General features: G+C 48.6%; 1 protein-coding gene across 1 annotated transcript; it reads left to right on the top strand.

Moving 5' to 3' along the window:
- Positions 1-948: 948 nt before the first annotated feature.
- LOC125943569 (uncharacterized) lies at positions 949-9233 on the top strand. The gene is made up of 3 exons (XM_049662992.1): positions 949-1482; positions 6362-6491; positions 9189-9233. The coding sequence occupies exons 1-3, from the start codon at positions 998-1000 to the stop codon at positions 9231-9233; spliced, it is 660 nt and encodes a 219-aa protein (XP_049518949.1). The 5' UTR covers positions 949-997.
- Positions 9234-15676: the final 6443 nt, after the last annotated feature.

Below are 15676 nucleotides of genomic sequence, written 5' to 3'. Positions count from 1 at the left end.
CATGACTGCTTTCATATTTTACGCTTTATTTAACCACAACATTCGTGTACCTGACTTTCTAAAAATACCAACCGCTGTTAGCGCCGCCACCTGTAAATGAAAACTGTGGATGCCTCGTATGTTTTAGCGGTTTCAAGCTTAAAAATAGCGCAAAATAAAGACAAGGACAGGACACGCGCCTTTGTTGCTGCAGATGTGAATGTTGTTAAGGTAAAACGCAATGCTATATGGATACCTAAGCTTGCAAAGGCTGTTGATGGTTCCTGTCCTGTATTTCTTGGCCGTGTCTTATTGTGCGCTATTCTTAAGTTTGAAACCGCAAACACATTTTTAGAAAGTAGGGTACACGAATGCCCTGGTTACAAAACAGCGTAAAATATGAAAGCAGACTTGTTTTCTTTTGCAAATAGTAGGGGTAGGGGAGAAATTTCTGCTTGTAAATGGCTAGACGCTTGGACACCAGTGCTTAGAGTAAAAGTGAGAAGCGTAAGAGAAAAAAGGGATGTCGAGGACATGGTGGCAGATTTGAGAGCTATAAAAGCGCTTGGATGCGGCCTCCCAAATTTGGACAGCGTCATGTACGAGGCCCAGCTGGGAGGGTCCGGAACACTGTGGTCGTGCAGTTGAAACCACGGAGGTGCCATTTTTCATTCGCACAGTTTCGAAGCGGACATCCCTTCTATAGTGAATAGCGAGCCAAACTCCCGGTAAACTTCATGCAGTCGACCACTGCATTCCTATAAAAAGGATAAGGACGAGAGCAATGGCAACCACAGTGGACATGATAACTTCTTAAATTTTTATCAGACTTCATTCTTTTTATCTACTCAACGTTTCTCGATAGTGCTTCTTTTTAGACTCGACTAATTATTTTCTTAACTCGCCAGATTGTTGGCCAATCCATCATAGTGGGTATGAGCCACTCTTTGAGGCAAACAAACAAACAAGCAAGCAGGCGCCATTTAATGAAGGAAATCAAACCGCGCAAAACCAAATAATGGCGGCGCAGTGGCAGGCTCAACAGCCGTCAGGATGGGACCCCCTGCAGGAAGATCCGCGCGCGGTTCCCTACTTCGAGGCGTACCCGGCTGCGCCCACGCCCGGCGCATACTACCTCGCTGCGGCGACGCCTGGGACGCCCGGGACACCGGGGACACCCGGGACACCCTGGATGCCCGGGACTCCGGCGGCAGACGAATATCAGAAGAAGCGTTTGGACGACCACGGCGCTGGCTCGTGGTCCCTGCTCCTGCTGCGCGTGTGCGCCATAGGGATCGTGCTGTCAGTGTGTGGCCTGATTGCCTTCGTCATGTTGGGCGGCGGCAGCTTGATGAAAGACAGTGACGCTGATACCACTACCGCCGCCGCCCCCGCCGCCGCCGCCGCCGCCACCAAAAGCGCGAGCACCACCAAAATCGCCACCACCACCTCCTCAAGACCCAAGTATTCTGCGACAAAGATAAGGCACCGTACAACTGAAAGGTGATCTTTCGCGGTTTCAGCAGTGTTAAGTGCATCGCTGTGGGCCGATTAACAATCGTTAACAAGGTCAATTGCCAGTCCTTATGCGATTCATTGGCCGAAAAATCGGCTCTTCTTGTTCACAACTATAGAACCGGATATCTATTTCGCGGCTGCATAGCCCCTGAGCTGCCGCGCTTTAGCTGAGCACGTACTAGTAGCTACGACTCTAGTCTTGGTTGGCAGCCTACTGTGAGGGTCGAAGGATATACAAGCTCCCGTGAAATTATAGCTGCTGGTTAAACAATCGCCGCGTGCTGAAGGACATCCAGGAGATCTGGACTTCAGCGCCTCTGTTACTTTAGGTATACATCTCTTGCACTCTCTCCAACCCCTTTAGCCCCCGCCCCAGTGTAGGGTAGCAAACCGGAAACTGACTTCTGGTTAACCTCCCTGCCTTTCCTCTCTCGCTTGCTCTCTCTCTCTCTCTGGCACGTAGAACCCGTGTAATCTCTTTATATTACCAACGTGGATCTCACACGTTGTAGATAAATATAAGGCGCTATACATATATACTGTGCCGAGATATTCGGGGTGGCGCTATGGTGAATAGTGCACGTGAATTTAACCAATAAACTTTGGTTATAGCATAAATCATAAAGTGAACGTCGATTGATGGATAAGGATAACCAGTTAATTATCTCACCCGCCGCAGTAGCTGAGCGGATACAGTGTTATTCTGCAGCGGTGCACGAGGGCATGACTTCGATATCCGGCCGCGGCGACCACATTTAGTTTGAGGCGAAATGCAAAAGAGAGAGAGAGAGAGAGAGGTAAACCAAGCAGAAACAATTTAGGGCTGACTTGTCGATGTTAATGCGAACCGCATTAAAACAATGTAGTGACACACTGTATTGCTGCAGCTGTAACGCGTGATGCATGTGGCGCGTGCTGCAACCGGGCTCCACTCTCGGGCTTCCCTCAGCGCCAACTAGAGGCGCCACCATGAAGTACGCGCGTATTGCGTGTGTGAATATTAATTCCGACAAGATTGCTTGGTTACATATCACGCTCGTTCGATTCCGCCCAGTAGCGTAGAAATTAAAATATTTTTTAACAGCGAAGCTGCTTAAACCAGCCGTAATTTGTGGTTCGTAGTTCGTATGAAGAAACGGCCGCGCCGTAGCCATGCCGACACCCAGGAGGGCGGCACGCCGTCTCCCTCCCTTCCCGATCCCCGCCTCTCTTCTCTCCGCGGCGCGCTGAGCCAGGAGGAAAAAATATCGAAAGCTTGCACTAGGCCGCGCAAAGCTCACGACACAGCGAAGCTGACCGATTGATATCGAGCGGCCAGCCTCCAACGCGTTTGGTGTCGCAAGCAACAGCGTTCTTAGCGCTGTGCCAACCTTGGTTAGCCTGCCTGCGTTCGTGGCATGCCACGAACGCTGTCGCTCGTAGGCATCGACGCGTCCAGCGCTAGTCGCGCGAAATGTCGCCAACGCGTTCGGCGTCGCCAAGCAACAACGTTCTTGGCACATGCCAACCTTGGATACCCTGCCTGCTTTTGTGGCATGCCAGGAACGCTGTCAGTCGTAGGCGCCGACGCGTCCAGGGCTGGTCATGCGAAATGTCTCGAAAAAGAAGGTACCTCCGAAAATGATCGCTCGAGAATACCTTCCTACATGCGTAGTTAAGTTAAACCAAGCTAAGACCTAGCAGCAATCAAATTAATACCTAGCAGTAGCACCCAGTAAGACTTGAGGATCGACAGTTTCGCTGTGCCTAAGCTTTGCACGACCGAGTGCAAACTTGCCCGATTTTTATTGCGATATGGACACTCAAAAGCAGATTTCTGCCGTCGCCGTCGCCGTCGCCGTCGCCGTGAGGTTCCGTATGACGTCAATGGAGATGAAATCGTTGCCGCGCGCCGAACGCTGTATGTGCGAGTGAAAGGGCGCGAGGGGCGCGCGCTTTCACGGGGAGTGAAGGCACGGCGGAGAACAAACGCGCGTTCTGCGCCGTGCTCTCTTAAGGGCTGCAGAAAAAGTAGGCGTCTCTTTCCTCCTTTACAATCACCATATATGTAGAGCAAACGCGCCTTTTTCCGATGCGCGAGAGGCCGTGGGGGAGGGGAAGGGAAGGGAGGCGACGTTTAGCTGCGGCACCAAGTGCCTATTTACATCAGAGGCTCCGGCAACAGTCACCAACGCCGCACGCATTTTGAGCGAACGCGGGCAAAACGCCGACGGCGTCGTCAACAGTCCCGCGTGTTGCCGGTGCTGCTGCATGTCCAAGTTTATACAGCTGATAAAGCTAATATCATTACTCCGTATAGCTCTCTACCAATTTGCTATCGCAATTGATGCTTCGCCTTTCAGGTGAAACTGCGACAACTTTTTGTCATAATAGAGAACTTACCCAGTGGCACATGCGCAGAGACGCAAGTTTGTGTCTCTCTCTCTCTCTCACACACACATACACACACGCACACACACACACACACACACACACACACACACACACACACGCACACACACACACACACACACACACACACACACACACACACACACACGCACACACACACACACACACACACACACACACACACACACACACACACACACACACACACACACACACACACACACACACACACACACACACACACACACGCACGCACGCACGCACGCACGCCGTATAGAGTCCAACGACAATGAAATTGTCACCGCGCGCCGTATGCTGTATGTGCGAGTGAAAGCGCGCGAGGGACGCACGCTTTCACGGGGAGCGAACGCACGGCGGAGAGCAAACGTGACTTCTTCCGTCGCGCGAAAGGCCGTGGGGGGACAGGAGGGAGGGAGGGAGGAGAGGCGACGTTTAGCTGCGGCACCAAATGCGTATTTATATAAAAAACGTTGCGAGGCGAGAAGGTGGTAAAGACTTCCAACGCTGCTCGACGAGTGTCCCGTTCTGATCTGGTCGAAAACCTCCGCGTCGCCCCCAGAGGCACCGGCAAGGAGGTCGAAGTTTTTTTTTTCAACCTCTTTGGGCACCGGCAACTGCCAGAAAGCGCCAGCCTTGGAGTCGCACTGCTGTCTACCCGGCTGACAGCGCTGCAGGACGCAGGCCACCCGGTGTCCCTGCACTGGATCCCCGCCCACGTAGGGATCCCGGGCAACGAGGCAGCCGACACCCTGGCGAAGGACGCCCACCACACCACTGTGCCCCTCAGTCGGGCCGTGACGGAGGGCGACTTCACAGGACTGAGGCTGCGGCGACACCTGGCGACCCACCACCCAGACAAACGGGTGGCACTGGGATGCCCCCCACGACCACTCCCCCAGCGAGGCCTGGCTCGCAGGGAGACCTCGCTCCTTCTCCGGCTCCGCATCGGCTGCAGCTGGACGGCAGCACGCAGCTACCGACTGGGACGAGCGACGTCCCCGGCCTGCAGCTCCTGCGGGGAGCCGGAGACGATCGAACATCTCCTGCTGGCCTGCCCGGCGTACCTCCAGCAGCGGGGCCCACTCCTGCAGGAGTTCCGCCGCCTGGGCCTCCCCTCTGGCAAGGAGGAAGATCTCCTCTTCCCCGGCCGACACCACCTTTCTGCACTTCGAGGCGTCGTGGAGTTCCTTGACTCGTCAGGGCTCTCCGCACGCCTCTAAGGACATTTCTACAAGCGGGAAGGCCTCATGGCCTCCCACCCCACCCCGGGCCTGACCGGCCTGGCACAACACCCCTGCAGACTCTACAGCACACCAAGGCCTTCCATCTCGGCCTGATACGTGCCGCCTATGCCTGCCGGTTTTGCTTCGCCCAGCCATGGCGACTCCACTCTATCCCTTCTTTCGCTCCCACTTACCCCTCCCCGTTGGCGCTGAGCCATGCTCCCTCAAGGGCTGCAGAAGATAGCGCCAACCTTTCCCTTTCCCTCAAGAACCACTTATCGTCATCATCATCGGCAACAGTCACCAACGCCGCGCGCGTTCGGGGCGAACGCGGGAAAAACGCCGACGGCGTCGACAACAGTTCTGCGCGTTGCTGGTGCTGCTGCATGTCCAAGTTTATACAGTTGATGAAACTACTATCCTTATTCCGTATAGCTCTCTGCTAATTCGCTATCGCAATTAATGCATCGCCTTTCGGATGAAACTGCGACATTTTTCAGCTTGTCTGCTATCATCGGGTAAGGACCAACCATCGGTCCAAACTCTCTGCGAATCCGAGTGCTCCTTGCGCTTCTGATGTGATGTGTCGTGAACAAGTGCCACATACATCCTCAGTGTACGGGTGCTTTATATTCTTTTATTGCGATAGCAATTATATGGACACTCCAAAGCAGATTTCTGCCGTCGGCGTCGCCGTCGCCGTGAGGTTCCGTATGACGTCAATGGAGATGAAATCGTCGCCGCGCGCCGCCGAACGCTGTATGTGCAAGTGAAAGGGCGCGAGGGACGCGCGCTTTCACGGGGAGTGAACGCACGGCGGAGAACAAACGCGCGTTCTGTGCCGTGCTCCCTTAAGGGCTGCAGAAGAGGCGTTTCTTTCCTCCTTTACAATCACCATATATGTAGAGCAAACGCGCCTTCTTCTGACGCACGAAAGGCCGCGGGGAGGGGGGGGGGCAGGGAAGAGAGGCGACGTTTAGCTGCGGCACCAAGTGCCTATTTATATCAGAGGCTCCAGCAACAGTCACCAACGCCGCACGCATTTTGTGCGAACGCGGGCAAAACGCCGACGGCGTCGACAACAGTGCTGTGTGTTGCCGGTGCTGCTGCATGTCCAAGTTTGTACAGCGGATAAAACTACTATCCTTACTCCGTATAGCTCTCTACTAAGTTGCTATCGCAATTGATGCTTCGCCTTTCGGATGAAACTACGACAACTTTTTTGACAGGACCGAACCGAGCACCCAAACGACGGAGGATTCACGGGAAATCTACCAGGAAGAACCGATCATCGTCAGGGGGAATATGACTCTGTCTTTCGCTGGTAACAAGAGGAAGCTGTACCTGGGCAAAGTATCTGTGAGTGTTGAAGTCGCCACCAAGCGTTTGCTTAGAGCAATTAATCAATTTGAGGTAGCAGCGCGAGAAGATGTACCGCACGACAAACTCCATGTTCAATATTCTTGCGTTACACTATAAAATGGTTATCCGTTGTCAACTCACCGTATTTTCTATTTTACTGAAGCTCTAATTTTCGAGGCAGGGAAAAAAATTGGAGGTCCCTAATGCTACGCTTGAGAGATGAGTAGGCAGAAACAATGGTGGTGGCACTTTCTGTGTGCCTTGTTAGTGTTTTATTTATTGTTTATGTTATGTCTACTCCTTATAGTACATTCATAAGCACCATATTGAGTGGTCATCAAATGTCGCTCATGCCACTCGCCCAAGAGCCTCATTAGTCATGTCCCGGTACAAGGACATCTTGTGAAGTAGGTGAGATGCTTCATTATTGCGCTTCACACGATGCTTCTAACTGGACATACTATATGCGCTCGCGGTCTGCGGCGACGTCCGTGAGGAGCGTCAGCCTGCGACATTTTTTTGCGAATTATCCTGGGGAGCGTCATCGTGCAAATTAGGAGGTGTGAAGTCAGCCACACCTCCACCTCCGTGTTCAGGACTTCTCAAAACTTACGCACTCCATGCACATTAGTCGGAAAAAAAAAAACGTCCATCTTCAAATTTGTTTCGGGTGCCGCGCTGTTCCTACACCGAAGAAATCGACCTGCATAATTAATGAACTTCTCGTGAACCGCCGTGAACTGGTTCACAGTGGTGCAAACGAATGGAACGGGCCTTCATACTTTGGCTTTACTTTTGCAAAACCTGACAATAGGAGGACAAGCGCATTAGAAGCACCAGCGGCGGCTACCTCATCCGTATTTTCTCACTTTAACATTTTTTAAAATTTACACTCTGATCACCATGCACAGACAGAATATATTTAAATATACGACCCGGACAAAACTTATATCTTTCGAAGAGAAGGAGGTAGCCAACTAACAATTATTTCTAATGGTGTGGGTAGTCTATGCCTAGAGAATGATTCTGTTGCTGTATGTTCAGCTCGCTTCAAATTGCTTTGCTTGCTTTTTTTAAACTTGAATAAAACCTGTGGACTTCAGTGACCCCATTTTGCAGAGTATTTTATCAACGGCGTGAGAAATACAGGTGAATAATGTGTGTCTCAGCATTGCTTCTCTTTCCAATAAGCAATGCTAACGAATCCCGAAAAAGAAAACTCTTCTAATGTTGTACAAAATTTATTAGCGATGGAAACATCGAGACTTGCATGCGGTGGTCATAAATTTATATAATTCACTCAGTAACCGAAATGAGGCCAAGGCAGCCTCACTTGAAATCAGAGTCAATAGCAGTCATGCACAGCAGCGCCTATGCTCAGGTCTAACATTAAAAAAGAGAGAGAGAGGCTGCAGTTTCGCCGGAAAGGCGAAGCGGTATTAGTGACAGCGAAGTATAAGACAATTGCACGAAGGAAGATTACACCACCGAGACATGCCACATTCTTGGTGGTGCGAGGGAACTCGGGCTGTGAAATTGAACTGTCTCCTACTATGAGGTCTTCTAAGTACTCATATGACTTCAGTCAACAATCCTTCGAAGTCACACAAAGTTTTAAGTACAACTGTTATTAAATGTTTTATGCAACTGTTGTTAAATGTGCTCGTCGGTACGGCTAGCGTAGTGCCGTTTGTTGCGTGCCTGCCGCTCTGCCGAGCGGCTTGGCCACAACGCTCACTCCGCTCGGCCGCGACAGTTTTCTCGGTGGAGGCAAAAGGCGTAGCGCGTCAGAAACAGGACACAAGAAGAACACATACAACACACACGTTTGGCGCTAACTTTCAACATCGAGTTTTTATTGCGGGCTCACTGCATACACATATACACTTCTCTCGCCTGCATTAAAACACGTGCTCCGAGCAACCTGATAGCACCTCTCGCGACAGAATGGGAAGTTAGTGATAAGAAATCATGTCATGCGCATAAATTCCACCTCTTTTTCTGATAATGAGATGGACGGTTTGCTGATACAAGAGCCAGCGAAGGTGGCGCAATGATGAGCATGGTCATCTCGTTTAGGCTTTTTCCTAGAATCACCGTATTTTCAAAGATGGGCGGGCAGGGGCAGTTCTTGCAGTGCTGTGCAAGAAAACCACCGGCCTGCTCTTTGTTCACATTTATGCTAACGTAGCCTATCATTAAGGCATCGCCCGATCCGGCCGATCTAGCAAGCTCCGCAGATTGTAGGTATCTGGTAGGCGACACCTGTTATACACCCTACAAGCTTTTCCCGGTGTTTTTTTTTTCCGCATGTCATCATCTTTGTACTTCCTGGTGTGGTCTTCCTACATAGACTGCTTAATTTGTTATGCGCTGAGAGCGGCAAATTGAATGTTATTGCGTTGCGCTATTTTCTGGAGGCGGTGCGACGATCCAAGCATATACGGTATGACTGCTACCATATTATTCTTTCTATTGGGGCACACTGGCAAGGATACTTTCGATTGAATCTGCTTCAGCAATCTCTCAGTTGCCAATACGATGATGTGGTTAGGCTACCCAGAGTCGCGAAGGCGACTCCATCATTTTGCCTCCTTCATGTTATACCAACAAGTCCAACGTGCAACGTTAGTTTTCTCGGCGCACAAACTACCTCCACACATAGCACGGACTGGCCGTGCTTTGTGTGGCAAGGTGCCGGCGTATGGCCGCCGCCTTCGAGACTCGCGCCGGCTGTGACCTTGACGATAAGAGGGCACAGAGGTGACCCTGCGACCCCGAATGGCCGCTAAATGTACTTCGGCACAATATAGGAACATTTATAGCATGACTTCGCACCCATATCTGGCTCCTAAGCCGCATACTTCTCACTTAAAGCCCGTTTTCCATTGTTACGAGAGTTTGAATTTATTTGAGGAAATTAACCAGAGCACTTTGGAACGTGAAAGTTGCCTATTGAATGACGTATGTTTAAACATTTGGCACTTTTTAGCGACTCTGGGCAAACTAAAGTGGGTCATTTTGAGGTTGTCCTAAAATCCACCCCGGACTCCGGTGTGAGTAGCCGTATAACGCTTCACATTAAAAAGTAACTGCTGCAAGAAAGTGGATCATACATTCCTTGCTCTTTTGGTCTTGGTAGCATACCAGCGGGCTATTTGACAACGCTTCTCATTCGTAGGAGTGCTCGTCAATGGCCCGCTGCCTTCGGTATTAAGCTCGCTCGTTTTGTTTCGAAAGACTAGAGAATGCGGCATGATTTGTGAATACAAACCCAGGTAACCTACACTAAAATAAAAGTGACGTTTCAAGCCTGTCAGAGTGACAGTTGCAGTGTGCTGTCAACCGAAGTTTGTACAATGTTAATGGTTCTTATAACATAATTGAATGAGAGCTCGAGCAGTAAATACCATAAGGCCTTTCAAGATATTGATGTATGACTTATGGTCTCGCTTAGTCCTCATTATTTTTACTTATGGCACTTTTACGTCTTGTTTGATTCACTGTGGCAGGCGGCGCGATTACACCCTTCCACATAGATTTCGCCTGTCGTTTGCGAACGGGAATGTCGTTTGCGTTTGCGTATGAAAACGAGGACTTTAGTAGTAAATGCGTGCTTTCGGCGCAACTTTATTGCACATTACACCTAACATGTCGTGAAACTTTCTCATTTGTGACAGCCAAACGCCCCACTGAACCGTGCCCCTCGGCGTCCACGAAAGTTTCATGGAAGTACCACAAAAGCTCGAAGAAATAGAACCGGTACGACACTGAAATGATCGGACTCCTCAAGAACGCATGATCAAATGCATGCATAAATTGCGAGCGTGTTGCTGGGTAATAAAGGTGGGGAAAATGTCTGGCTTACGTCTGTGAAGAAATAAACTCCCTCGTATAAACGGACCGCTTATTTCCCACCTCCTTTCCCGACATTTATCACTATTGCCTCTTGCAAGACCTGCGAAGACCTGCAAGACCTGCGAATCAAGTGAGTTGTTAAGGTTTTCCGAACGAGAACATGCACTTCCAAATTCCTGTTCCGCGATTCATTTTTCTTGTTTTAGTGCTTTTCATCCAAGCTGGGAGCACTTGTTTTTATCACTCCGGTTACCGCCCAATCCCCCATAGTTGGTATAAGCGATAAACTGAAAGGAAAAAAGAACATACATTGGGCAATGTTTTCAATCCGGGAACACTCATCAACCGGTCATTTTGCTAGGCTGGGCTATATGACAAACAATACGAACGCTTCAGTTTTCATGCTTCAGCCCTCTTATACTGTAAAATAACGTAAATCTTTATATACTATTTAGGGTGCACATTATTTCACAGTGTACACTGTTTCACAATTGTGTGTCCATTCACACAGACCGGTGAAAGTACACTCGGCCACAAAAGTTTACGGACCACGGGCATCTTAGAAAACGTTCAATTCCCGAGCAGCCTGTAAGTATCCCGTAAAACTGCATGCGGCAATGTTGGTAGCATGTTCTAGTCGAGGCCCGAAATACAAATGCAAGGCTGCGTTTGAGGCTGCGTAGATATTCAGCTTTTTCTCAGATTTCAATGTCCGTATTATTTGTGGCCGAGTGTACAATGTTAGCCGCGTTGCACAAACTCTGCGACAAGCTCCATAATCACTTTTACGCATGATACTTGAAAAATGCTTCAGCTTTTTGACGAGCTGTCTAGGTTTATTTTAGAACGCGTTTTCGTAAAACAAGATTTTCGCTGTAGGCTACTTATGAGCGATACATACGTTCAATGTATATATTGATCTTGAAAAAAGAATTTAATGATCCATTCCACTCTGTGAAGGGGGATGATCAGCGAAGCTGTTTAGCGCACGACACAGATGTGACACAGAATTTTAAACAAACGTACGAACATATTTATTGTCCTGGTCGGAGGTGACCGTGATGATAGGTACGCATACAAATTCGCGTATCACCTCTGTTATTAAATCCATCCGTCACGTAAGACAATGAATGGCTCATACCCCCTTTCGTAATGGCTCATACCCCCGTAAACGCAGCCTCCCTATTAGGAGGACAGAGGAGAAGTGAATTTATACGCTGGAATGATGAGCGGCAATGGAGCCAGCTCTGCAAGAACATGACGACGAACGCGTGAGCAGTGTCACGAGCGCGTTCGCGCGGTTGAGCCGAGCCAGCTTTGGAAGAAGACGACGATGCTCGAGCCATTGCTGATGATGATAGTTCTTCAGCGCGGACGCCACAAAACCCCATCTTCTAGCCATAGACAGCTTCGCTGAAAAAAGAAAAAGAAAAATTAAGTCTTTGGCAGGCTTGTGAGGACGTTGCCCGAGTTATGCCGACTAGGAAGGATAAATTGTGATGTGGGTTCTTGTCTTTGCCGAGGCGTCTGAAAAGAGGCCAATGGGAAGTCGTGCATATAAGCATAACAATTATTATCAATGCCATATTAAGAAGTCCCCTTGTGTGTGTTTTTCATTCCATCGCGATGCTCAATATACCTTCATTAACAGATTCAAGCAGCGATAATAATTTTACGGCTGCTACTCATAATTATTTGATGTCTTTGGATCAGCTGATGTTATGTTTATTTTGCAATGATTTTTACGCCAACCAAGAATATACATTCTACGTACATTAGGTTGAATTTTATAATTTCTTTGATCTTCTATCACTGAAGCTGTGGAGTCGAAATAAAGATAGCGCAGGCGGTGCCCTTTAGAGAAAGAATGAAAACTTTCTGGCATTCTTCAGTAGCACTTTAGGCTTGTAGTTTTTGATATTGCATTTACGCTTTCAACATGCTACGAAAACTGTAAAAAACAAGAAAAAAAAAAACAAGCATACACTTTTTTTTATTTAGCTGCCTTACAAAGGCTGGTATTTGAGCGCACAAGCTATTCCCACATGACTGCAAAAGGCACATTTTTACCCATCTGTTTAACCTAACTAAAGTAAGAAAAAAGTTTAGAAATTAATAATGACTGAGGCATTAAGTCGACAATGGGCATGCAGGTGCAATCGATTCGTGTAGACCTATATAATATAACGATATATTGCACTTGGTGGCATCGCGAACTAGCTGCCTAATAACAGAGCGACTACTACAAGTCCGGAAATATTGCTTCGGAATACCTCGTTACTCAGCCGACTCTTCCGCTCCAAGTGTACGCTAAGCCGTGACTGAGGAACCTGGTCCTTCCGTCTCAGCAAGTTCAGGATCGGCTTTCACTTTCCAGGCCTAAGCGGCGCCTTTCTGTGACTGCGGACTTCCTGCCACGTCCTGGGTGACGTTTTTCAGACTCTTGAAGACCGCGCTTTTAGATCGGAGAGGCCCGTCTTGAGGCGCGCCTGCAGTCCACCTCGGCTCGGACTCGTCTTTGTTGGACGAGTGGATCACGTCATCTCGCGCCTTCACTCTTTGATATCGGCGAGCAACGACGTCGTGCGAAGTCGCAGGTCGGCCACGGCCAAGTCGCCGTGCCTGAGGAGTGGGTACGTCGTCGTCTTTGCTGGGGGCCGACGAAATGTCGACGAGCGAGTGGCCCGGACGATCGCGCGGCGCCACGTTGACCGCGAGAATGCTTCGGTCGCCAGACGAAACTCGCTCTTTGCGCGTGTGCGCGAAGGTGATGACGCGCTCGGTATATGGCATGGCAAACGGGGTCACGTATAGCTGCAATTCACTGGAGTCGTCCTCGTAGTCCGGGTGGCCGTCGTTGTTCGTCGTTCTCACTATTAAGAGGAAGAAAGCGGCCACAAAGAGGCCGACGAGGAGGACCGCCACGGCCAGGAGAATGAGGAATCGCGGAGTGAAGGGTGCCTCCCTGACGGCGCTTGCTCGGGGGCGAGAAGGTGCTCTCCTCTTGGAGCATCACGTCGGGCGACTGGACGAAGCCGTCGTTTGGGTGTTGGTACTCGTACATGGCCGCCTCTTGCGCGCTATAGTGATGCATGTGCGGTAGCGAACAGCTGACAAGACCGTCGACCCTCGATCTGGCTGGAATGGTACAGGATGATGATTGTGATTACCTCAAGAACAGTGCCGCATACCAACTAAAGGGGAGGAGAATAATTAGTCTGCACAGGCAAAATGCATTGTTGGAATAGGCTTTCAATCGTAAAGTAAATGAAACCAAGAAAGTAAAATGGAGGAGGGTTGATGCAGCAGTCAGACGTGAATAAAATAAGTTGCGTGTTTGAAATGAATTGAAGAACAAAACTGGTAAACTGAAGTCTAGTCTGAAAATTTGACCCAATTATAATTTGAACTGCTTTATTTTTATGGTTATGGTAGAATTTTAATAATTACAACATCATGCAGGCTTTAATCTGTATCTTCCAATTCTAACTTAGCCAGTATAAAATTTTGCACTCTATTGGACATTTTATTTCCACTTACCCGGTTCTTGGACAATCCCGTGGAGTGGGCACGTATCCTAAGGATCTACATCTACATCTATGATGCGTAGTCACTCGATCCCGGGCATGCGTAGCACACCGACGAACGGCTGACAGGCGTTTCTTCTTCTTTCTTTCTTTCTTTCTTTCTTTCTTTCTTTCTTTCTTTCTTTCTTTCTTTCTTTCTTTCTTTCTTTCTTTCTTTCTTTCTTTCTTTCTTTCTTTCTTTCTTTCTTTCTTTGGCTTCATCCTTATGTCGAGGAACCTGGTGACTTACGTTTAGCAAGATTAATCTTGTGTCTGTCGGGAAGAAAAATGAAGCTTTTTCTTCACTCATCCTGCAGTCGGTATCATATCACCAGTACGGCTGTGCATGCCTCTTGCATAGTGGTGTGATTTGGTTGACGGAATTGGTGTACAAGCTTGATGGGAACAGGCTACAGATAGAAAGAGAGATATTTAACGGATCCTAGAAAGGTTTGCCTGGCGGTATGTCTAGCACGCTACTCCAAATATAAAGGATCAAAAAATCAAATGATGTGCACAATTCACAACAAAGACACACAAAACACAATACTTGACATTAAACTAAAGTGCCTCATTTAGACTAGTGTCTCTCATAATCGTCGTCGTCGTCGTCGTCACCATCATCATCATCATCATCATCATCATCATCATCATCATCATCATCATCATCAGCCTATATTTATGTCCACTGCAGGACGAAGGCCTCTCCCGGCGATCTTGAATTACCCCTGTCTTGCACTAGCCTGATTCAAACTTGTGCCTGAAAATTTCCTAACTTCCTCACCTCACCTAGTTTTCTGCCGTCCTCGACTGCGCTTCCCTTCTCTTGGTATCCATTCTGTAACTCTAATGGTCCACCGGTTATCCATGCTACGCAGTTAAAAGGCCTGCCCAGCTCCATTTTTTCCTTTTAATGTCAACTAGAATATCAGCTATCCCCATTTGCTCTCTGATCCAAACCGCTCTCTTCCTGTCTCTTAACGTTAGGCCTAAGATTTTTTTGTTCCATCCCTCTTTGTGCGGTCCTTAACTTGTTCTCGAGATTCTTTGTTAACCTCCCAAGTTTCTGCCCCATATGTTAACACCGGTAGAATGCAATGATTGTACACTTTTCCTTTCAACGACAGTGGTAAGCTACCAGCCTGGATTTGGTAATGCCTGCCATATGCACTCCTACTCAGTTTTATTCTTTTCTAAATTTCTCCAAGAAAACACAAAACTGCATTCGTTGCGCGAGATGCACAGCCATTGATAGTTCATGGGCCAAGGACCGGTTCAAAGGATGATAGTGGGTAAATGTTGGGTGCGGACATTAGGGCCGTTCTTTGTATAGCGTATACGGGGTGTCCCAGCTAACGCTAACCACGCTCTTCAAAAAAAAAAAAAAAAAAAAAAAAAAAACTACACACATTTAAAAGCACTTTGCCAGATACAATTTTACAACTGATGGTGTTCGATCGTCAGACCTCCGACAAGCACGTATTGTAGGTTTGATAATTGTATCTCTCACTGTTTTTTAATTTTTTTCCATTGACCAGCTTGGCTAACGTGAGCTGGAGCACACGGTATAGCCGGTAAGCGCAGATTAGGGGGACTATATCTTCCCACACTTTGCACGCAGGGTACACTGGTGGCCTTATCTGCTTCAGTTTAAATAGAAAACACGTTGTGTTTGCCACATTTAGTCACATTAGATGTAGACGTGCCGTATAGCACCTGTTAAGGCCACATGGCATGCGAAACTCGCACATAGGATGA

Source organism: Dermacentor silvarum, chromosome 2 (genome assembly GCF_013339745.2).
Source record: "Dermacentor silvarum isolate Dsil-2018 chromosome 2, BIME_Dsil_1.4, whole genome shotgun sequence".
Taxonomy (NCBI): Eukaryota; Metazoa; Arthropoda; class Arachnida; order Ixodida; family Ixodidae; genus Dermacentor; species Dermacentor silvarum.
This window is presented reverse-complemented; position numbering and strand designations above follow the sequence as displayed.

Bases quoted from the DNA above. Each gene is read 5' to 3' on its own strand.
- LOC125943569 (XM_049662992.1), top strand. From the start codon at position 998: ATGGCGGCGCAGTGGCAGGCTCAACAGCCGTCAGGATGGGACCCCCTG. The intron at 1,483-6,361 runs GTGATCTTTCGC...CTTTTTTGACAG, and splicing joins AGGCACCGTACAACTGAAAG to GACCGAACCGAGCACCCAAA. The intron at 6,492-9,188 runs GTGAGTGTTGAA...TTGTGTGGCAAG, and splicing joins TGTACCTGGGCAAAGTATCT to GTGCCGGCGTATGGCCGCCG.